General features: G+C 44.4%; 1 protein-coding gene across 11 annotated transcripts in view; it reads right to left on the bottom strand.

Annotated features, from left to right (window-relative positions):
• FAXC (failed axon connections homolog, metaxin like GST domain containing) overlaps positions 1–16,177 on the bottom strand; it is a 319,499-nt gene extending 303,322 nt beyond the window's left edge. For 5 of the 11 annotated variants that reach the window (XR_014065129.1, XR_014065128.1, XM_081529155.1 and 2 more), the window contains exons 1-3: positions 15,825–16,016; positions 15,225–15,346; positions 9,386–9,521 (exon numbers count right to left, since the gene is read on the bottom strand). Coding sequence is in view for 9 of the 11 variants with exons in the window: in XM_081529155.1 (XP_081385281.1) it covers positions 9,386–9,521; positions 15,225–15,331 (243 nt within the window). In the remaining 2 variants the exon portion in view is untranslated. Of the gene's footprint in view, positions 1–5,846; positions 6,114–9,385; positions 9,522–15,224; positions 15,491–15,824; positions 16,017–16,115 lie in introns of those variants that run through there. The other 6 variants (XM_081529156.1, XM_081529159.1, XM_081529157.1 and 3 more) reach the window with 5 other exon arrangements.
• Between the last annotated feature and the right edge of the window lie 6,869 nt (positions 16,178–23,046).

The following is a 23,046-nucleotide window of genomic DNA, read 5'->3' as shown; positions in this document are numbered from 1 at the left end:
ATATTGCAAACAAGTGGTGAAATTACAACAGCGGGATATAACAAAGTGTACCCGACAGACTCAATTCCAGTCCTTATGAAAATGCAGATTCCTAGGCCCACACCCGGATCACTGAGTCAGAATCCAGGGAAAGGTGGCCAGAAATCTGTACATTTGACAACCTCCCTTTGATTCATACCCACACTAGAAGTTTATGGTGTCTCAGGGGAGATTCTGATCCCAAAACAGGGTTGGTGGGAGGTGGGGGTGGAGTCACAGACTTTATAAGCATTGAGAATGACAGGGTAACAGCTTCTGATCCCTGTATAAAAAGATGTTAACCACACTGATGGAGCGGATTCTGTGATAATGATCGCATTTATTCAATTGCTTTTCTCAGTAAATTTGGACTGTGTGAACCTCAAAGTTGATTTTTAAATCTGAATCCAGTTTTGAGTGGTCTACACAGCTTAAATTAATCAGATTATTACAAAAGTCTCCTTGTACTTCATACAAGTCAATAGTTCAGATACTATGGATTAGCAGCCAAATGTTGGTTCCTGTGGAGGAAACTGAACTCTCAGATATTGCTGATGGGAATATAAAATGGCACAACCACTCTGAAACGATTTGATAATTTCTTAATAGGTTAAGTATACACCTGCCACTCAATCCAACCATTTCACTTCTAGGTGTTTATCTAAGAGAAAAGATAGCATATATCCATACAAAGGCTTGTACATATGCTTTCTTGTGTGTGGGGGGGGTGTGCACGCGTTCACATGCTCAGTTTGTGTCTGACTCTTTGCGACCACATGGACTGCAGCCCACCAGGCTTCTCTGCCCATGGAATCTTCCAGGCAAGAATACTGGATCGGGTTGCCACTTCCTACTCCAGGAAGCAGGAGACAACATTTTAAGAGATACTATGAAAATATCTAAAGACTAGATGAATTAAAAAAATATTTTTAAAAAGAAACACAAAAATGTCCAAAGTAATCGGCAAAACTAAGTGTGAGATGCAGGTAATCTTTTCCATGAATTTTAACTTTTCTGAATGTTATATTCCTTTTAAAATAAATCTATATAATTTTTAAATAATACTTAATTTTCCTTAACTTCCTTAAACACATTAAAGAACTTCTGGTCTATTTTTATTTAGGCAATTGGAGTCTGACTGGCCCATCAACAAGTTTCTGAAAATAATTTTGAGAAGAATGGTGAAGAAGTAAATCCTCTTTATCTTTGCCAAGCTGATGTTTCCCCCTGCAAGTCTGTCCTAGATGAGATTAATGCATCTACACTTAGGCTACATTATTAGCACAGCAGTGAACGCCACAGGCTTTGGGTTTAAAAATGTGGTGCCCTCATTTAGTCACTGTGTGACCTTGGACCTCTTGGTCTCCCTTAATCCCCCTGGATTCATCTATATATAATTGGGATAATATGCTATATGCCATGCTAAGTCGCTTCAGTAGTGTCCAACTCTTTGCAATCCTTTGGACTGTAGCCCGCCAGGCTCCTCTGTCCATGGGATTCTCCAGGCAAGAATACTGGAGTGGGTTGCCATGCCCTCCTCCAGAGGATCTTCCCAACCCAGGAATCGAACCCACATCCCCTATGTCTCCTCCATTGGTAGGCGGGTTCTTTACCACTAGTGCCACCTGGGGAGCCCATTGGGATAACAGCAGTGGCTAAAATTAAATGAGAAAATGCACACAATATGTTTGATAGAGTACCTTTATCATAAGTATTAACATCACCATCCCCATTTTAAAATGGAGAACTTGAAACCTTCAGAGAAATCCCAATCTTGGAACTTTGACGTGCTACACTGGCCACAGTGCCCCTAACTTTTGAGTTAAATTTATATCCATTACATTCACAGCACCTCTGGAACCATCTTGAAAGGTCCCCCACTGGGTAAATTTGAGCTAATTTGAGCACCTTTTGTGGATTATATAACATGTTGAAAAAAAATTCATGCATCCATTATTGTGAATAAGAAATAAATGCATTAGTCTCTGCCCTTGGTTCCCAGCACAAAGCTCCTAAAATCCTTATAAATTCCTAAGTGATCAGAGCATGAGGAAAACCTTTTGTTCTGAGGAGGTGACTCCAAGTGGGCTCCTGGATAAACTGGTCACCAGAAAGACCAAGTCACAATTAGAAGATTAGCGTTTCCAACCTCTTCCCCCATCCTCCAGAGAGCAGAGAGGGGTTGGACATGGAGTTATTAACTGGTCACAAATAATTGAGGAGGGCTTCCCAGGTGGCACTAGTGATAAAGAACCTACCTGCCAATGCAGGAGATGTTAAGAGATGCAGGTTCAATCCTGGGTCGGGAAGAACCCCTGGAGAAGGGCATGGCAGCCCACTCCAGTATTCTTGTCTGGAGAATGTCATAGACAGAGGAGACTGGTGGGCTACGGGCCATAGCATAGGGTCACACGGGCCACAGGGTCACAAAGAGTCCCTTTGACTGAAATGACTTAGCACACATGTGCACACCACTTGAGGAAGCCTCCACAAAATCCCCAAAGTATGGGACTTGAAGAGCCTCCAGGCCGGTGAAGACATCCACAATGGGAGGGTGATACTCCCAAATCCGCAAGAACAGACATTCCTACTTAGGACCTCTCACATGTCCCTCTTCATTTAGCTGTTCATTGTATCCTTTATCAAATCCTTCAGTAAGCTGGTAAACATTAGGTGATACCTTGAGTCCTGTGAGCTGCTCTAGACTAGTAATCAAACCTAAGGAGGGGTCATTAGAACCTCTGATGTACAGTCAGTTGGTCAGAAGCATGGGTGACAATCTGGGCTTGCGACTAGCATCTATAGCAGGGCAGGGCGGCGGGGGGTGGGCAGTCTTGTGGGACTTAACTCAGGGAATCTGATGCTGCCTCTGGGTAGCGTCAGGATTGAACTAAAGTGTAGGTTGTCCAGCTGAAGGCAGGGATGACAGAGGATGAGATGGTTGGATGACATCACCGACTCAATGGACATGAATTTGAGCAAGCTCCAGGAGATGGTGATGGATAGGGAAGCCTTGTGTGTTGCAGTCAATGGGGTCACAAAGTAGCAGAGTTGGACACAACTGAGTAACTGAATAACAACGTCCAGCTGGTGTCAGAGAGGACTGACTGTGGGGTCACAAAGAGTTGGACACGACTGAGCGACTGAATATCAACATCCAGCTGGTGTCAGAGAGGACTGACTGCTGTCGGCCTCATGTTCGACCAGAAGTGTCAGAAATGAAGTGTTTCATGTGAGTCGCAAAGGAGACTCATGGGGAGAAACACACAGTAGGGAGGGACTGGTTTCCCCTACACAGGAAAGAAAAATCTGAGTACTTCCCTTTATAACTATGCACTATAATTTTGTAGAAGAATATCCTTCTTTTTTGAAGATGCACCCTAAAGTATGGAGGGGTGAAGTGTTGTGATTCTTACAGTTTATGTGCAAATGTTGCATTAAAAAAAATTGTTCATAAAGGTATACATAAAACAAAGTAAAGGAAAGAAGGCAACATGTTAACAATTGGTGAGTCTAGAGGAAGGGCATATGGATGTTCACATACTATTCTTTTAACTTGTCTGTAACTCCTAAAAATTCCAAAACAAAAAGATGGTGGGGGTGGTATAGGGCAGGAGGGTGGTGTACAAACAAAAACAGCAAATAAATAGAACATCAGAAGTTAGGGCTAAGAACCAGAGCAGAGAGTTTCGAAAAGAGCCATTTCTTTCTCTTGTCTTTCTCAGATTTAAAAAGAATGATTGTGTAATACATGCTTCTTATACAATCAGTTATGGCAAATGATGCAGGTATCTTTATGTGAAAGTTGCTCAGTTGTGTCCAACTCTTTGCAACCCCATGGACTGTAGGCCACCAGGCTCTTCTGTCCGTGGGATTCTCCAGCCAGAATACTGGAGTGGGTAGTCATTCCCTCCTCCAGGGGCTCTTCCCAACCCAGAGATCAAACCCAGGTCTCCCTCATTGCAGGCGGATTCTTTACCATCTGAGCCACTAGGGAAGCCCTTTATGTATGTATCTCTAAAAACAAGTATGGAAAGATGCTCAGAAGTATTTGCGATGATAATCTCCAGCTAGTAGGATATCATCGATTTTCATTTTCCACTGACACTTTGTTGAAATTGTTAAAATTCTTATAAGGGCCATGTCATCCAAATGTAATCAGAAAAACAAATGGTAAAGCTGTTTTCATTTTGAAAAAAAAAATAACCATATCTGCAAGACCTCCTTACATCTTTTGGTAACTTTCTATGAATCTATAATTATAACAAAATGAAAAGTTTTAAAAATTCATCTACCAATATTTATATCTTTTATTTTAAAAAGCTAACAACTGCAACTAATACATCAGGCTTTTTAAGAAAACCCTTGTGAGTTCCTACTAATGGTCATCAAATATTTATCCCTGTCTCATTTCGATTAAAAAATAAAAAAGCTTCAAATATAAAGTCATGCTCTTAGGAACACGACATTTTAATCTTTTTTTAAAAGGCACAGGGCAAAGAAGGGGCAGAGGGTAGTGCTCCCTGGGTTGATGACAAAATATCTCTCTATTGATCCTCCAAGCAGAGAGCCCAAATACTACTTCCCAGGCACCATCAACAACAACACAAACCCTCACTGAGGACGCACAAGGTCTCAAAGTATCCCCACCCCCGAGACAGGATCAGAGCATTCCTTTCTAAATCATAAAACCATCTTCCTGTTACCTCCCGATGAACACCCACTTCATTTATTTTCCATAGAGACCTCACAGAAGAAGAACCACTCCAATATCACTCCTTTCAAAACAAATATAACTTAACAGGAAATAATAATTTTAGAAGGGGTAAGCAGTCCCCCTCTTGAAGGTTTCTCCAGGCTTCAGAACGAGGCGTGTGTCCAGCTGCTCCAGCTATACTAACGAAAAGCAGAAGCTCTGAAACATGACCAGAGGTGGTTAGGTTGCTGGTAGAGTGCTTAGAGCTTGACGGCTTGAAGGCGAGCAAGGAAAGGGCAGGAATTCCTCGGTGGTCCATTGGTTAAGAATCCTCCTGCCAATGTAAGGGACACAGATTCGATCCAGAAAGATCCCACATGCCACGGAGGAACGAAGCCCATGCACCACGGCTACTGAGTCTGCTCCCTAGAGCCCAGGAGCCGCAACAAGAGAAAACCCATGTGCAGCAGTGAAGACGCAGTGCAGGCAAAAATAAATAAATAAATTAAAAAAAAAAATGGTATCATCTACCTTTTTTTTTTTTTAAAGAAAAGTGTTAAGTGTCCAACTCTTTGCGATCCCATAGACTGTAGCCCACCAGGCTCCTCTGCCCATGGAATTCTCCAGGCAAGAATGCTGGAGTGGGTTGCCATTCCCTTCTCCAGGGGATCTTCCTGATCCAGGGATCAAACCCAGGTTTCCCGCATTGCAGGCGGAGTCTGTACTGTCTGAGCCACCCGGGAAGGAAAAGGTAACACAGCCTGGAGCTGCCACACCACTGCCCACAGGATGACTTCATCGAGGGTGGGGGGCACAGGAAATCTAGAAAGCCAGGAGAGGCCACAGAGCAGGAAACTCAGGCTCAGAAGCAGTCACGGCTAAACGCAGCGATGTGGTGGGGAGTGATGAGGGACCAGTGGCAGGTGGCCGCTGGGGAGCCGTCTCTCCCTCCAATGTGAGTCCCTCAGAGACACACACCTTCAAGCACTGACTGCCCACACCAGGCTGAACAAGTGTCTTTCAAATCCAACTGAACAATGATTCAAGCCTTGTGGGGTCTTTTGCTATTTTCTCCTCCATTACTGGCTTCCAAAATCCTGAATAATCTCCCTGCCTCTCTGTCCACACTCACCCCTTGCATTCCAGTTCCACTCACAAAGACCCTCTGTGAGTCTAAGACCTGGATCACCTTCAGTTCAGCCGCTCAGTCGTGTCCGACTCTGCAACCCCATGGACGGCAGCATGCCAGGCTTCCCTGTCCATCACCAACTCCCGGAGCTTGCTCAAACTCATGACCATCGACTTGGTGATGCCATCCAACCATCTCATCCTCTGTCGTCCCCTTCTCCTCCTGCCTTCAATCTTTTCCAGCATCTTCTGCTCTCCCAGATCTCCCAGCCTGAAATCCAGGTTCAGTGTCATATTCCCAGAGGACCAGTGACCAAATTGAGCATGTCATTCAACTCTCCCAGCCCTGCCTTAGAAGGATCAGTGCCACACCCCTCCACCCCACATGCCTTCTCTGTAGAGAAACCAGCTCAGAAAGCACAGGCCACTGGGAGGCAGGACTTGGAGGGGTAATATCATTAGCAGGGCAACCAAAAGCTTGGCTAGGTGAGGGACTGCCCTCTCTAACCTCCCAGCTGCTCTGCTTCATGCTAAGAAGACCACCCATCCCAATGCTGCTACTTTGTAAGAGCTTAAAGTTGAACCTTGATCATCTGGAGGAAATGCAGCAAACTGGAGGAATCACAGTGGTGTGGGGATGCCTGGGGCTCACTTCCTTACTTTACTTAAATTCCTTCAGAGGCACACAGCCTGCATCTTAAGCTTTAGATCTTTCCCAGTGCAAAGTCCTGGGCAGGGAAGCTAACATCCCTGGAAAGAGGAGTTCTCAAACCAAATTAACTAGACATCTAAGGGGTACAGTAACTAAGAGAAGGGCAGCACACTGAATATATACAACGTACGGCAGGATGATTGGGAAATACCAATTTAATTAATGAGCATAAGAAATATCCTCCAAAGGATAAAGGAAGGGATTGTAATACAAGCCAAGGGGAAATAGTAAGAAGAAAAATCCAAAGTTTGACACAATGGATGAGATAAATAGTAGGATGGTTACAAGAAGAGAATAGAGGGATGCAATGGAAGCTCAGAGAAGTGACTTCTCCAAGGAGGAAGAAGAAAAGAATAAAGGATAAAGGATAGGTTCAGAGAAACAGAAAATAAAAGCAGAGATTTCAGGATCCAGATTCCAGGGTGATTAGGAACAGGAAAAGAAGAAGGGGAAACAAACTAATAAAAAAGAAAAGGAAATATGTGAAGAACATAGATAGTTACTCAGAATTAAAAAGAGATTAAAGACTTCAGATGAAAAGGATTTACAAAGGACCAAAGAAAATACATAAAGATCCACACCAAGCCAGAGTATGATGATAGTTAAGAATGTTGAAATTAAGGATTTCCCTGGTGGTACAATGGCTAAGACTCCATGTTCCCAATGCAGGTGGCCGGGGTTCGATCCCTTGTCAGGGAACTAGATCCCACATGCCTCAACTAAAAGATCTCATCTGCCACAATTAAGACGTGGTGCAGCCAAATAAATAGACATAAAAAAAAAAAAAAAGAGTTGAGCATAAATGCAAATTCTAAAAACTTCCAAAGAGAAAGAAAAAGAACCAGATGAACATCAGACTTATCAGCAGCAACATCAATGCAAAAAGACAATGGAGTAATGTTTTTAAAGCACCGAAGGAAAAGAACTTTGGACAAAGGAGTATCAAATGTGCAGCATAATAAAGATGTTCCAGGGCATGCAAATCCACTGAAGGTTTGCCCCATAAAGGCTCACTCAAAATATTCATCAAAGAAGTACTTATATAAAAACATAAATAAATCTTGTAGGATAAGATATATGTGAAATAAGGCTAGTCAAATAACCTGGTTAAGTTTTCTTAGCCGAAAAAAGGACTATAAAAAGAGAAAGGATTTCCAGAATTCCAGAATTAAAACATGAGGTAATAGCAACACACATGGAATGAGCCCTGAAAAGAAAGAAGCCCAAGACTAACATGAACCTTCTAACAGACTTGTATCATTAGACGGCAAACACAGACTCTGACACGTATAAGAAGTGAGTAGGGATAAATAAACACGAATTTGGATCTTAAGAGCAACTGTCATAAGAACAAAAATAGGATTTATTTTAAATGACAAGGAAAAAAAATTTAGACAGCAGGAAATGAAAAAAAAAAGTAGAGGGAGGAGAAAAATATTAAATAAGATATTAGAAATATGTCCTAATAAAATAATCATTACAAGTATAAATGCATTAAACTCACCAGTTAAGGACACTCCAATTGGTTATAACTAATACATTGCCTACAAGAGACAAATACAAAAGAAAAAAAAAAAAATAGTGAAAGAGGATGAAGAAAGATATTCCAGGCAAATAAGCTGGAGAATCAATCTGAATATCTGATAATACATAACTCAAGGTTAAAAAATTCATAAGGGACAGAGATGGGTACTATATACCAGAAAAAGAAATAAAACAGTAAAATATGTAATCTTTCATATCATATGGCCCTAAACAATATAACCTTGAATATATACATACTCTTACCTAAAGGCAGAATAGACAGAATGACAAGAAAAGAGACAAATCAAAAAATATACTTGAATATTTTAACTCAGTCCTCCCAGAAACTGCTACAGGAGGCAGACAAAAAATAAACAGATATAACAGTTCTAAATGATATACTAAACATGCTCAAACAAGTATATAAAAAGAGCTCTACTCTCAGAGAATGTGTTTATTCTTAACATTTATAACAAGTAGCCATACACTAAGCTAAAGTGTCAATCAATTCCAAGGGATTAATATCACAAAGACTACCTGCTTTGACCATAAAATTAAAAAACAATAACAAAATCAAAGTTTGGTTTTTTTTAAATGCCTATGGCTAGAAATTAAGTGAAAAAGAAAAACATAAGGGAATTTTTTTTAAAACTACGACTGAACGACAATGAAAAACACAACCTGTCAAACTTGTGAGACAGTTCCAGCTTTACTCAGAAAAAAATGTATATTTTCAATGCATTCATTCTTCCGTTCCCTCTCTAAGGCTGAAATGAGCAAGTGTTTCGCTGATAGTCACCCAAACAGAATGCGAAAAGCTCCAGGGGAAAAGCACAAAATCTACAAATATCTCCTTGGTGGCCTGCTGGATCCTCTGTTCCCAAGATTCATGAGAGATAAATACAATTCTTCCAATAAATAGAAACCTAAAGGAAAGAACCATGTCAGGCCCACCTTTATTTACAGCTGCCCAGCAGGCCTATCCACACTATTGACCAAAGAATACTCTTTGTTAGGAGAAAAATAACATGGCTCCTGCCTGAAACCTATGAAAAATCCAGACCCTTCTGGATTTAATGAGACCACTCATTAAACTGGATGTAAAAATCAAAAGACTGGGACTAAGTTTCCTGAGCGTCTACTAAGAACTGGGCACCGCTGCTTTCATACCCACTTCCTCTGGCACCAAGAGTGAACCCTTCCCCCACTGTGAGAGTAAGTACTTCCCCTCCTCCCCATCACCCACCACCCTGCCTTGCCAGCCAGTATTGCTGCCACGAGGATAAAACATATTTGCACGCAAGTACCTGATAGGGTAAGTCAGCCATCCTTAAATAAGTTTCCATTTTCAAACAGAAAGGAGATAAACTGGGGACACCATTGTTAGGTCTTGCAAACTGATGCAAAATAATAGCATCTTTGGAGTCAATCTCTTGCTGTTTCCTGTCAAAACCAAAACAGAAAGAAAGAACAATCCATGTGTTATACATGCGTTTCCCTTAGTTCCTCAGAGGTCCCTGCTAGGCTGCAGCTCCTCAAGGAATAAGTACATCTGTTTGTCAGAGGGCCTTACCTTACCCAGAAGCACTTCGAGGGGGAAAGCTTGGTCAAAACACAAGAGAATCTCACTAAGTCTGCTGTTACCATGATGGCACAGGCTCACGGCAGGGGCTCAGGGGAGTAACTATATGTCATCCTCTCTCTAGTACCTGTAACCTATGGGCAGGAGGTGTACTTTCTGGGATAGGCCCACCTCTTCTCCACCTGGCTACATCTACCTGCCAGGGACAAGATGGATGGATAAAAAAAGGTTTTCTGTGCTTATGGTGCAACAGGCATTGTTCTGAGGGCTTCACAGGTATTATCTCATTTAATCTCCACAACAACCTTATGAGGTCGGTACTATTATTATCTACGCTTTGTAGATGAGAAAACTGAGGCACAGAAGATAAACCTACCCAAAGTCCCATTGCTAGTAAATGGCAGACCCTGGATTAAACCGTGTAGTTAGAACCTACGTTCTCGACCATGAGTCTGTACCTTGAAGCAGTCTCTTCACTCACAGGACCTCGGAGGAACAGTGCAGATCTGCTCTGCCATGACTCAAGTCTGCAGAGAACCTGAGACCCTTGACTCTGCTGATCCCTCTTCCAAACCATTAGTGCCCTCCCCTGGCCTTTCACCCGCGGTGCCTAGGAACCTACCCTCCGGGTGCTCTCTCCTTCTCTCTCCCTTCAAGGCTCCATACTTCCACCACACAGCACACACCCCCCAACCTCCGCCTTTTCCCTTCTTTTTCATCCTCACATCTATCTTTTCCTTTGGCTACTTTTCTGGGTGATGAGGACTTCCTTGGTACAGTTTTTCAACAGCCACCATGTAGCAGATAGAATGCTGGACTCTACTTCTGGACATCTGGGGTCAAGTGCAAGCCCTACTTCCTACTAGCCACTTCACCTGAGACCAAATCTACTCTCTCAGATGGAAAGTGAGGACCGTACCAATTCTGCCTCCTTTATCATGAGGACTAAATAAGATAATATCTACAAACCTTTGGTGGCTACCAAACACTATGTACCAGCCGTGGACTTCATGCTCATTCAAAGAGATATGGTCTTATCCCCTTTAGGAACAAAATCTGATTACACACAGCGCCGCTCATACACCATATTCGGGAACCTTTTGCAACCTCCATCTTTCACTCTACCAAACCATTTCTGAGTCAGATAAACCTCACTCTTCCCCCTTGGCCTTCCCTGAGCCTCTGGTTCCCTCACATTGTTCCTAGTTTAATCCCACACATCCTCTCCCCAAGCAAGCAAGGGCAGGCTCTTCATATCAGCATCACAAGGATGCCCACTTCCTGCAGAATCTCCAGAAAGCAAACTCTCTTGGAGAAGTTTACCACGTTGAGTGTCATTCCTGCTTAAAGAGTTAAAAACAACTCACTTTGAAAATACTGGTCAAAAGAATAAAAATGTTTGCTGCCTCTTGACAATACTTGCTATAAAACAAACGTTTTCATTTAGATGAGATGTTTGGGAGGTCAGATACTAAAGTTAAGAAGCCATTTATGTTTCTAGAAAATGCAAACTGTAGACCTGACAATTAACTGATCTTGTCCAGTCAAGTAATTCAAGTCAGAGTAAGTTCATGTAAATTCAGCCAGGCAAAAATTAAAGAACTGAAAGAAGAAAAGATAAACATAAAATTCCCTGCTCCATTGGCCAGAACAACCTAATTCCGATGGTTAACTTGGGCCCTGTCATAATAAAAATGGATACGACTAACATATGCCAATAACTTTGTGTACATTATATATATTATTTCATTCTGACAGTAACACCACAGAGTGGTTATCATTATAGTTTAAATTTAGTATTTAAAAAAAATTTTTTTTGGCCACACCACATAGCATGTGGGATTTTAGTTCCCCGACCAAGGTCTGAATCCAAGGCCCCTGCATTGGAAGCACAGAGTCCTAACCACTGGACCACCAGGGAAGTCCCTAAATTTAGTATATTATACCATACTTCCATTTTATAGTAGACAAGGAAACTGAACTTCAGAGAGGTTAAGTAATTTGCCCAAGGAGTATCAATTTAAGATCAAACTGTTAATAACTCTAGTTCCCAAACTCCCAAGCACTTCGACTACACCAAAATGGGCAATTTCCCAGTTAATTTTACTAAAGTAGCCAGTTTGACTCAGGCCACTCAAGCCTGAAACTTTCTGATGAAAGCCTATAATAACTAATGATGGCCAACTTTTAGTGAATGCTCACTATAGGGTCGAACTCTGTAGATTTGACAATTAACTGATTCTGCTAAGCATGTCACATGTTAACTCATGTAATCACCTCTGTGAGGAAGACTAGTATTACTATTCCCATTTCACAGATTATTTCCATTTCACACTTAGTAACCAAGTTTACTCTTGGGTCCAAGGTTACATGGTTGGTTTAAGGCAGAGTGAATTTGAACCCAGTCTGGCTCCAGAGCCCTCCCGCAACATCAGGAAACTCTCTAACTTGGGATCAAAGGAGCAGGTAATCTAGACATAAAGTGGTCTTTTGATAAGGACTATGAAAGAGAACACCTGTCAAGCAGCAAGACTAGCCCTCCTCCCATGGTGAAGGGTATCACAGACGACCATGCCCCTGTGTACTGTCGATGGGCTGTTTACAGAGATCACATGACCCACGGGCTGCTCTGATTCTCTAAGTTTTCTAGGGCGGGCTGAGCCCCTGTGCCTAAAGTGCAGACAAGCTGTGGGTAACAAGTCATTTCAGTACCATTCAATTTACAAACAACACATTTCCAGACGCTAGACTGAATTCAGAAGAGCTGCAAGTCTCTTTCCACTACGGGAGAATAAAGTAAAGGACTGGGACTGTATGCCTTTAAAAATACTGTGGTGGGAAAAATATAAGTAAAATCCAAAGTATCTACTTTAGTTATTATATGGTACTCTTTAAGTAAACGTCCTAAGTTCTCACCTGTCAACTTTACTATCCACTCTGGAGATATACCCATAGATTATGGTTAAGTCAACACAACAGGAAATCCAAGTACAGTGGTGAAGACTATGATTGTCAATAAACTCAGACAGTGTAGCTATTGCAAGATGGATTTTCCATCCCATGTATTTCAGACTGTTCTGAGTTTTTGACTAAACTACACTGACAACTGAAACTTGGATTTCACATCAAGGGACGGTCTCTATCCTGTAACCTCCGAATCTCAGCGCCCCGCTTTTCTGGGTCTTCTTTCCCTATCCCTTCTGTGCCCTTAACAGTTGTCAAAAACTCAGGTCGCTGCCACAGGCTTGTCTTCCCTGGGAACTGCCCCAATTCTCCTTTCTTTCTGCCATCAAAACTTACTCCAGAATTGGTACTTGTTAGGAGAAAGTAGTAACAGTGTGGGCGCCAAAGACACACATTCTCGGATTTGAATCTGGATCCCACCACTCTTACTGTGTGGTCTCGGACAAATTGCTTAACCTCCCTCAGCTGAAATGTCCTCATCTAAGAAATGGAGATCAAGCATTCAATAGTAGTGGCAGTGGAGGAGGCTAAATGCAATCAGGAAGGTAAAGCACTTCTAAGCAGAGCCCGCTACTGCTGCTGCGGCTAAGTCGCTTCAGTCGTGTCCGACTCTGTGCGACCCCATAGACGGCAGCCCACCAGGCTCCCCCGTCCCTGGGATCCTCCAGGCAAGAACACTGGAGTGGGTTGCCATTTCCTTCTCCAGTGCATGAAAGTGAAAAGTGAAAGTGAAGTCGCTCAGTCGTGTTCGACTCTTCGAGACCCCATGGACTGCAGCCTACCAGGCTCCTCCGTCCATGGGATTTTCGAGGCAAGAGTACTGGAGTGGGGTGCCATTGCCTTCTCCGAGAGCCCGCTACTAAGGGCTCAAATATAGGCAATTATTTATTATTTGCATTACAACAGGCTTTCCCTACTCAATATAAACATCTGTCAAGAAACAGAAGTGAATAAACCAAAGATCAAAAACACTTTCTCAAATAAGTATCCAAGTAGGCAGAGGGCTCTTGAGAGTTGCGACCACACCTACCAGGGTACGGCCTGCTCCCAGGGTCAACTCTGAGCTCCCCCACCCGCCTCCCCAAATGCAAGGTCATTTAAGCAAGTTTTAGACTCAGTCCCCTGAAGCTGTGCCTCACTCCCTCCTCAGAGTGGAAGACTGGTGAGAAGCCACGTGGTTCAGGATCCTCAAAAGACTTTGGACAGGAATTTAATTTCAGAACAAGTGGGTGACCATTTCAGTTACTTGCACAGATGTTTTTGTTTTTCATATAGCTTGAAACCTAACTTGAAATCGAGTCCTAAAACTGGCAAATATATAAAATAATCTAGGGAAACAATTCATGTAATTTTTTTTTAAATTTGGTTCAACAAGATTCAATACACTGTGCTAAGTGAGAGAATTCAATGATAAGCTTAAAATAAAACTTCTCAATTATGGGTAACTATGCAAGCCAATACACTTCCCCAGACCTAAATGATTTTCACTCTCTCAGAGACTAGAAATTTTCCAAATACCTGTTAGGCTGTCACAATGTCCTCTTGGAATCCCTGCAGGCCCCTTAAAGGTCACCTATCACTGTCTTTGTTTATAAACCTATTGTGTAGGATTCCCCATGGGAAAAAGGCTTGCAGACACATTTTCTCACTTTTTAGAAAATACTGGCTAAGAGGAACATTCCGAGCTACTGAAATGTGCTCTTTCTGGTCCTCTCCCAGAGACAGAGGTCTAAAACGCATAGAAATTTTAAACATAAATTGTACCAGTTAGCCAAACCACTAGTCCCAGGAGCCTACGGTATTCTACTCAAAGATCTGGCGTCCGGCTTAATGTACCAACAGCCGAGGCCTCCATTTTCTGGTATTTCCATTTCAATCCTGTAAACATTCTGCGGCAGGCAGCAGATGCAAGTGTTTATGGCACTGGGCAACTCCCGTGCACGCCCAAGTGCTAGTTCAGTCCTCAGGTCCCCCACTGTTCGCACAATGGCATTTAAACCTGAAGATGGTGCTTAGCTTTAAATACCAGGTTAGCAGATTAACCGGGTTAAGGCTGCATCAAAATCGCACACTCCACTGTGCATCCCTCACAGGGACCCAGAGCTCTCTGGAGCTTGTGCAATTTCAGCCTTTCGATGATGGTGACACTTGGGGAGGGACAATGAAAAACTAACCTTTGAGTAAAAGCTAAGGTGAGTGGTTAATATTCCAGCATGATCATCTATAAAAAAAATAGGGTGTTTCATAAAAATGTAACTTAGTATTTCTACAGGGCCTACTTCTATTGTCGCAAACACACTGCACTTAGGATCTTCATAACAGACTGGTATGCTCCATAACAACCCAGAGAATTTTTGCTTTTAGCACCAAACGATAGGGATTCAAGTGTTTTCCCCTCCCGGGACCAGTTTAATTCTGTCAACTCGAAACTGCCCCTCATGGCCGGGTGACCACGGACTGTCTCTGGCGAAAGGGAAGGACTGACTCGGGCATTTGGGCGGCGTGACCGAGGGGCTGGCACGGGTTCCCCCTCACGCCGGCCCGGCCCTAGCCAGGTGCCCCTCTCTGCGCCCCGGCGCGGGGCCCTCTCTCCGGCTCACCTAATGACCAGGAGTTCGTGGAGCAGATACGCAGCTGCGGCCAGCAAAGCTCCCCCGGTCAAGTAAAGGGTTTTCTTCCACCAGGGATCGGAGCCCAGCCCTGCCATGATCCCACCGTAATCCTGCAAAGGGAAAGCGATGATGTCCCCATAAAAGGAGAAGGGCTCCTCGGACCCGGCCCACCAGCCGAAGAAGGAGACGCTCTGGTTCCAGCTCAGATCCACCACGCACGGCCTGGACGAGGCAAAGCCAACCCCCCAGTGCATGCTGCGCGGCTGGCTGCGGGCGCCCCTCCCAGGGCCCGCGCCGCCCGCATGGGAAGGGGCCGGCGCGGCCGGGCGCGGGCTCAGCGGCGCGCTGGGGGCGCGGGCGGCGCGGGCAGCGGTGACCGAGGCGGCGGCAGCAGCAGAGGAGGGAGAGCGCGGGCCGCGGGCGGCGGGCCTGGCCGGCGGGGCCCGGGGGCCCTGGGCGGCAGCGGCGGCCGCCGGCTCCCCCCGCAGCGGCCTCTCCGCGCCGCTCTTTGTGTCGGCGCCGGGAGAAGGCCGCGTGATGTCATTGCTCCCCGGGGCAGGGAAACAGAGGCGGGATAAAGTCACCTACCCCGCGCCCTGCCCCCGCCCCGCATCTCCGCGGTCCGGCGGCCTCCGCCCCGGCCGGAGCTGCAGGGCTGGGCGCGCCAGGAGGGCTCCGCGCCTCCAGGCGGCACGGCCGCGAACGGCTCGGCGCGCGAGGGAAAAGCTGCGGAGGTGGCTGGAAATGCGGCTCCGCTCGGAGGAAGCTGCAGTCGGGCCCGGATCTCCGTCCCTCCCCTCCCCCAACCCCGCGGCCCGTCCCCCGCCTCCGCTCCAGCCCCTCCCGCGGGCGCGAGAGCGGGGCGCGCGCAGGACTCACCTGGGGCCGCGCGGAGCTCCAGCCGAGACACCGCCCCGCGCGAGCCGGGGACCAGGGCCCGGGCCAGGTCGCGAATTACATTGTTCTGGCCATCGGGAAAGCGCTGTGTCTTTGCAGAACTTATAAAAACACTCTTATCACATTACACGGTTACCTGGGTCTTGGCCGTGTGCCCCCGGAGAGATGTCTGGTTTAACAAATAACAACAAAAGGGTACCCTAGAGAGACTTACCCTCTGAGAGACACAGCCCAAGTCCTAGTTTTTCCCCTTGGAAATCATTATCAGGGAACTTAGGGATGGAGCAGGGTGGGCCCGGGGAGGGGCGGGAGGCGGGGGGAGTGTTGTTTTTCCTTTTCGGTGCAGAAAATTTGTCAAACGTGTGTGTATGTGTGTGCGTGTGTTCAATTGTTTTTGCCTTTAACTTTATTTTTTAAAGTTCATTCGTACTAAGAACAGGGTCGTGCTTCATAGAAGTGTAGGATGTACGCACAAATTTTAGCAAGAGCATGGATAGTTTAAAATTGTTAAAAGGAAATGAAAAAAATTCAAGTAGTGGGCGTTATCACTCTTAAGGTGAAAGGATGGATATAGGAATCTAAGCTTTTGTGTGAGGGAGGGGAGACTGGAATGAAGGGCGAGTCCCCCTTTCTGTTAATACTTCCCATACCACACCAGCCACTTAGAATAGGCAGTGAGTGCTGTCCTGTAGCTAATAAAATCCGGGCGTGTTGTCAGTCCCAATCAGAAAAGGGGAAGGGCTGGCCAGGCTGGGGCCCAAGCACACAAACAAGAAGGACTGGAACAGATCACCGCTGTAGCCATTTAGGTGACCTCTCAGAAAGAAGCAGAGTGTGCGGGGGGGGGGGGGGGGGGGCGGGTGTTGGAGGTGAAACCTTCCATGAACAGGTTGCAAGGAGTGGAACCCAAGGGCCTGCTGGAGAGACAGAAGTTGTCACCAGACCACGTTCTAGGAGAGGACCAGGAGGCTGCCTAGGAAGCAGAGTGTGTAGGAGTGGTATCAGGGCAGAAAAGCTCTGGTGCAGAGACGGGACAAGGAGCGCTGGCATCAGGAATTCTCCATTGTTCTTCTGCGTCCTTCCCACGTGGCACTCAGCCTTTGCTCTCTTTACATGTTAAGCCAATATTTAATATCCCCCTAATTATTCACCTGAGTGTCTGGGTCCAGCCACAAGGAAGGGGGTAAATTACTTTGAAGGGAGGAATATGGAAAGCAAAAGAGAGAATCAACACTGGCAAACCCTGTGCCCAGGAAGCAAGTTAGCAACTAGATGAAATTTAATATTGAGATCCCAGAGAATGCATTGCACTCTCACAGCTGCTCTTGTCAGCAGACCTACACACCCACTCATGGAGGCCACTGGCCACTGCTGCGGTCCTGGGAGTACCAGATAATTATTGAGCATTATCTGGCCTTTGGTTCAAGTATGGTTTAAATTTTCAGAGCTACTCTGAAGTAAATGTCTTTTTTTTTTTTTTGGCCGAGTCACATAGCTTGCGGGATCTTAGTTCTCCAACCAGAGGTTGAACCTGAGCCCTCAGCAGTAAAAGTGTGGATTCCTAAGCCCTGGACCACCAGGGAATTCCCTGAAGTGAATGTCTTTAAAAGCAGATGTGAAAGTGAAAATTAGTCACTCAGTCATGTCCGACTCTTTGTGACCCTATGGAGTGTAGCCCACCAGGCTCCTCTGTCCATGAAATTCTCCAGGCAAGGAGTGGGTTGCCACTTCCTTGTCCAGGGGATCTTCCTCACCCAGGGATCGAATCCAGGTCTCCTACATTGCAGGCAGACTCTTTACCAACTGAGTGACCAGGGAATCCACTAAAAACAAGTGTAGGTAAAATAAAATCCTGTAAGAGAAGTTAAAATATAATTTTAAATGATCTGATGCAGGTTAAAATTAGCTTTTAGACTCATGGCATAGAAGAGAGAAGAGTATTGGAATTCAGGCTCATATAAAGGCAAAAGAAGGTAGAGGAGGATCTAAGAAGTCAACAGACCTAAGAGTTGAGCAAAAGTTTGGCATGAGGATGTAGAACAAAGCTCGGGGAAACAAGAAAACCCTCTGGAGCTAAAGTCCCAGCAGAGATGCAAGCCTTAGCCAGCACTTTGTGCAAAATCAGACTGAGCTGTAGGTGGAATGGCTGCACCACAAAGGGTTGCAATCCAGTCACAGAGAGAAGGGAGACTGTGGCTCAGGGGCAATGCCTCAGCCCCCAGGGTGGTGGTATAATTAACAGCCAGGATTCAAACCCAGTATGTCTCACACCAGCTGCCCTTTGTTTGGGCTTTCCACCACCTACAAAGGCTCTCATCCCAAGGACCAGTGGCCGAGCGCTGTCCATGGTATTTCTTCTTTAAGATGTTAGTCTGTGTCTCAGTCTTCTGAACCATGTCTAAATCCAATGTCTACAAAGCCTCAAACATGCCTGCCTGTTATGCTATCACCTTTTGAGAAAGGTAGACTTAGTTCCTTACACAGCCAGTGCTATGCCTCTGTCATGTGACTCTGCAGCCTGGTCACAACAATATGACAAGTGCTTCCCAAACCTTGTATATGTATCATCTGGGAATCTGCCACAATGATCAAAAGGGGCAATTAGGTCAGTGTTTCTCAAACATTACCGTGTATATGACTCACTGGGGATCTTGTTAACATGCAAATTCTGACCCGAGTTCTGGGGAGAGGTCTGAGATTCTGCATTTCTAACAAGCTTCCAGGTGAAGCCAGACCACACTTTATCAATCATCTGGAACACTAGCTTACAAGTAGCATGGAAAACTCTGTCCCAAAGAGACAGAACCCCGTGTTCAATGGTTCCTAATCAACCCATTAAGTCACCATTCTTGATGAGTTTGGACACCAAACACACAGATAAAAGAGTTGGTGCAGTAGTAGAAATAGTAGTAGAAAGAGTAGAAAGTAGTAGTAGAAAGAAAATGAATCAAGACTCAAGAAAAGCATTTAGAACAGTGAGAAATGCATATTCCTTGTGAGAAGATGATCTGATGGAAGCCACGTGGAAGGAGTGGTGGGGGTGAGGTGTTAGGAGGGGAAGAGGAAGAAACCAGGGTGCCCTGGAGGCACTAGTGGTATCATGGCACCTTTTTACAGGAACCAACACAAAGACCATAAACAAATGAGTAAAATATTTTATACGTTTTTTTTTGTCCCGGAAAACATTTTCACAAGAATTTTATACTTCACGCTTCAAAATATAGCTTAAGAGATTTAAGAGCCTGCCGTTGAGTGGGATGTGATGTTAGCATTATTGCTGGGTTTACATAATGAAATTTAATATGCTATTTTTTAACTATCTCTGTATTATTAAAAAAAATAGTTAACTGGATAATGTTACCCTGTATTTTATTGTAAAGTTGTTACTGAAAGGTATGCGTGGGAGGTCCGGCTACTCACCACTCAAAAGCTAGGGTGGCCTGGTTGGTGGAAAAGAAAGTTTGCTTTATTTCGGATGCTGGCAACTGTGCGGGAGGAGGGTGGCGGACATCTGTCCAAAGGCCGACTCCCCTGCCAAAAGCAGGGGGTGAGAGCATTTATAGGCAGAGTCGGCAGGGGAGGGGTGGCAGAGGGCAACATGCAGAAATAGCACAGTCGTCTCTAATAGTCATCTTCAAACTGGTCATCAGTGGTCTGACTAGCATCATCTTGGTTGTTTTAGGTACAGTTAATCTTCAGTTGCAGGGTGTACTTGTTCCCATTTCTTTGTGGTCAGTTCTCAGAATTGTGGCAGCTCATGTCCTGGGTACTAGTCTGGTTATCGTGTAGTTAACTTCACCTGGTGCTTTGGTATCTATAAGATAGCTCATAGGATATGGTTCAGAATATTATCTACAGCCCTTGAGAAAGAACTGAAGGTCCTTGACTATGCTTAATGACTACATTATTATTATCTCACTTCTCTGATTAAACTTATTTTTTGACTGAAGTTTTCCACAGGCAAAAGACAGGCAGAGGACATGGTGGGGCAGGGGGAAGGACCATATGGTCCTGCTCTGTTTCAATCCCCCCTTTTCTCTGATACTCCTCAGTCTTGAGGAGGGACAGGTACAGAACAAGCAAGCTTCTGCTTTCTCGGCTCAACCTGTGGAGAAGAGGTCTAATACTCCCCTACCCAGGTATCCAACATTAGAGCTGGAAGCCACTTGTCACCACAAGTTGACTTTACCTGTTTATTTTCTGATCCATTCGACTTGGGCATTTTATTACTCAGTATGTAACTCTCAGAAAACATTTCCTGCAAGATTGTCTTGATACTGAGAAAGAATATGCAAATAACAACCAGGCTCAGATACATGAGCGGCAATTGAGAAGATGGGTCGTGAAAGGGTTTGGAAGGTTTTTAGCTTGGGCAGTGCATTAGTGTGCTAGGGGTAATATATATAATATAACAAAGCACCACAGACTGGATGGCTTAAAAAATAGAAATTTATTTCCTCACAGTTTTTGGAGGCTAGATGTCTGAGATCAAGTTGTTGGGAGGGTTGATTTCTTCTGAGGCCTCTCTCCTTAGCTTATTAATGGCCAGCTTCTCCCTGTGTCTTTACATGGTTTTTCCAAAATCTCCACTTCTCATCAGGGCGTCCATTATATTAGATTGCAACCACTCTAGTGATCTCATTTTACCCTTTGAAAGCACTGCCTCCAAATACAGTCACGTTTTTACCCACTAGACATTAGGACTTCAACTCATATGGATTTTAGAGGGACACAATGCAAACTCTAACAGATGGCCTCAGTTCAGTTCAGTCGCTCAGTCATGTCCAACTCTTTGCAGCCCCATGGACTGCAGCACGCCAGGCCTCCCTGTCCATCACCAACTCCTGGAGTCCACTCAAACTCATGTCCATTGAGTCAGATGGCCTATTGAATGTCTAAGTGGAAATGACCAATGGTGATTGAATGTGTGAGTTTAGAAAAGAGCTTTGGGCCTGGGATTGAGCTGGGTGGAGATCATTAAAGGTGATGAAAGGGGTAGATATAAGAATATGAGGGTGAATGCTAAGTGAGAGGAGAGATGGGGCCAAGGACAGAGCCCTGAGAACACCACAGTGAAAGGATGGCCAGAGGAAGAGAGGCCTGTCCAGGAAACTGAGAGGGAAAGAGGGGCCAGGGAAGCCAGACCAGGTGTGGAGCCACAAGAGCCAGGGGAAGAGAGTGTCTCAAGAAAGTATGAGATGGGATCAATTGCATCATCTGCTCCCAACAAGTCAAGTAAAATAAATTTAGCAGCAGCTCAGAGCACAGACATTACTGACCTTGGCAGACAAGCACATTCAAGTGTCAGGGGGTCAGAAGCCACGCTTGAAAACTGAATGCAGGACAGTAGAAAACACCCAAAATGAATTTGGCTGTGAAAGAAGGAAGTAAAGGTTGATCATTTTATAGTTGAAGAGGGGAATAAATATTTCTTGAATCTTTTTAAAAAAAGGGATTACATGTATTATATATACATATATATATTATGTATATATAACACGCATATATATAATTCTTTTTTGGCCATGCTGGGAGGCATGTGGGATCTTAGTTCCCAACCAGGGATCAAACTGGCACTCCCTGCACCGGAAGCAGAGTCTTATTACTAGACTGCCAGGGAAGTCCTTTTTTTTTTTTTTCCTATTTTGGAAGTCCCATTTTCAATTCAATAGATAAACATAGTACAAAGTTCAAAAATTACAGAGGAGAGCACAATGAAAAGTCAGTCTCTACTCAGTTTCCTCACATCCGGATACACCCTACCCCTTGGCCCAGAGGCCAACCTGCCTGAAGGACAGCAGTGGCTGTGGGCACCCAAGCTGCCTATGAGGCTTGCTGGTGATGGAGATGGGAGGACCAGAGGGGAGAAAGGAAGGAATGACAAACCCTTAGTATCTTTTCCTGCAGAGTCACCCCACACTGTGTCTCTCTCTACATGGCTCCCTTTGTGGGTTTCAGAAGCTAAGCTCACATTTCTCCTTCTACGGGAGGGCTGGTAATGGCTTCCTGCTGTTGGTAACCCCGAGCTTCTGCACTTTTGTAAATAGTCCTTTTATTAAATGGTCCTCAAAATATCTACTTTGCATGTGCCTTCAGTTTCCTGCTGGGATTCTAAAGGATACCGTCTCCTCCTAACTCTGATCCCCAGCTCCCCCTCCCCAGGGACAAATACAACTGTCAGCTTCTGTGTTTATTCCCAGAGATATTCTATGCATTATAAAAGCATCTTCTATATATACATGGACTTGTATTAATATATATGTGCATATATATTGTTTTATCTTATTTTTATACAAATTGTATTGTTTAACTGCCTGTCCTGCATCTTACTTTTTTTTTTTTGCATGCAGGATCTTATTTCCCTAACCAGGAATCAAACCTTGCAGTGGGAGCACAGAGTCTTAATCACTGGACTGCCAAAGAAGTCCCTCTTGTTTTCTATCATTCTGCATGGAATACCTTATGTATACATATATAAATATATATATATATAATATATACATATATTATATATATATATATATATACAGTGGAATTTCTAGGTCAAAAGAGCCATGCATTGTAATTGCAATAGATGTTGCCATATTGCTCTCCATAAAGGGCAATACACACTCTCCATAGTTTTGAAAGTGTCTCTTTCCTCATACTTAGCCTAATCACACATATTCTTAAATATTTTGATCTTTCCTAATTGTCAGTGAGAAAGCAGGGTCTCATTATAGTTTTTTTTGTTTCTTTATTTTTGGCTGCTCTGGGTCTTCATTGCTGTACTTGGGCTTTCTTTAGTCGTGGTGCAAGGGCTTCTCGTTGCTGTAGCTTCTCTTGTTGCAGAGCACAGAATCTAGGGCACACAGGCTTTAGTAGTTGCAGTGTGAGGACTCAGTAGATGTTGCTCTCGGGCTCTAGAGCACAG

This window comes from Giraffa tippelskirchi, chromosome 9 (genome assembly GCF_054371585.1).
Source record: "Giraffa tippelskirchi isolate mGirTip1 chromosome 9, T2T-mGirTip1v1.2.pri, whole genome shotgun sequence".
Lineage (NCBI taxonomy): Eukaryota > Metazoa > Chordata > Mammalia > Artiodactyla > Giraffidae > Giraffa > Giraffa tippelskirchi.
Note: the sequence above shows the minus strand (reverse complement) of the source record. Positions and strands in the feature narration are given on the sequence as shown.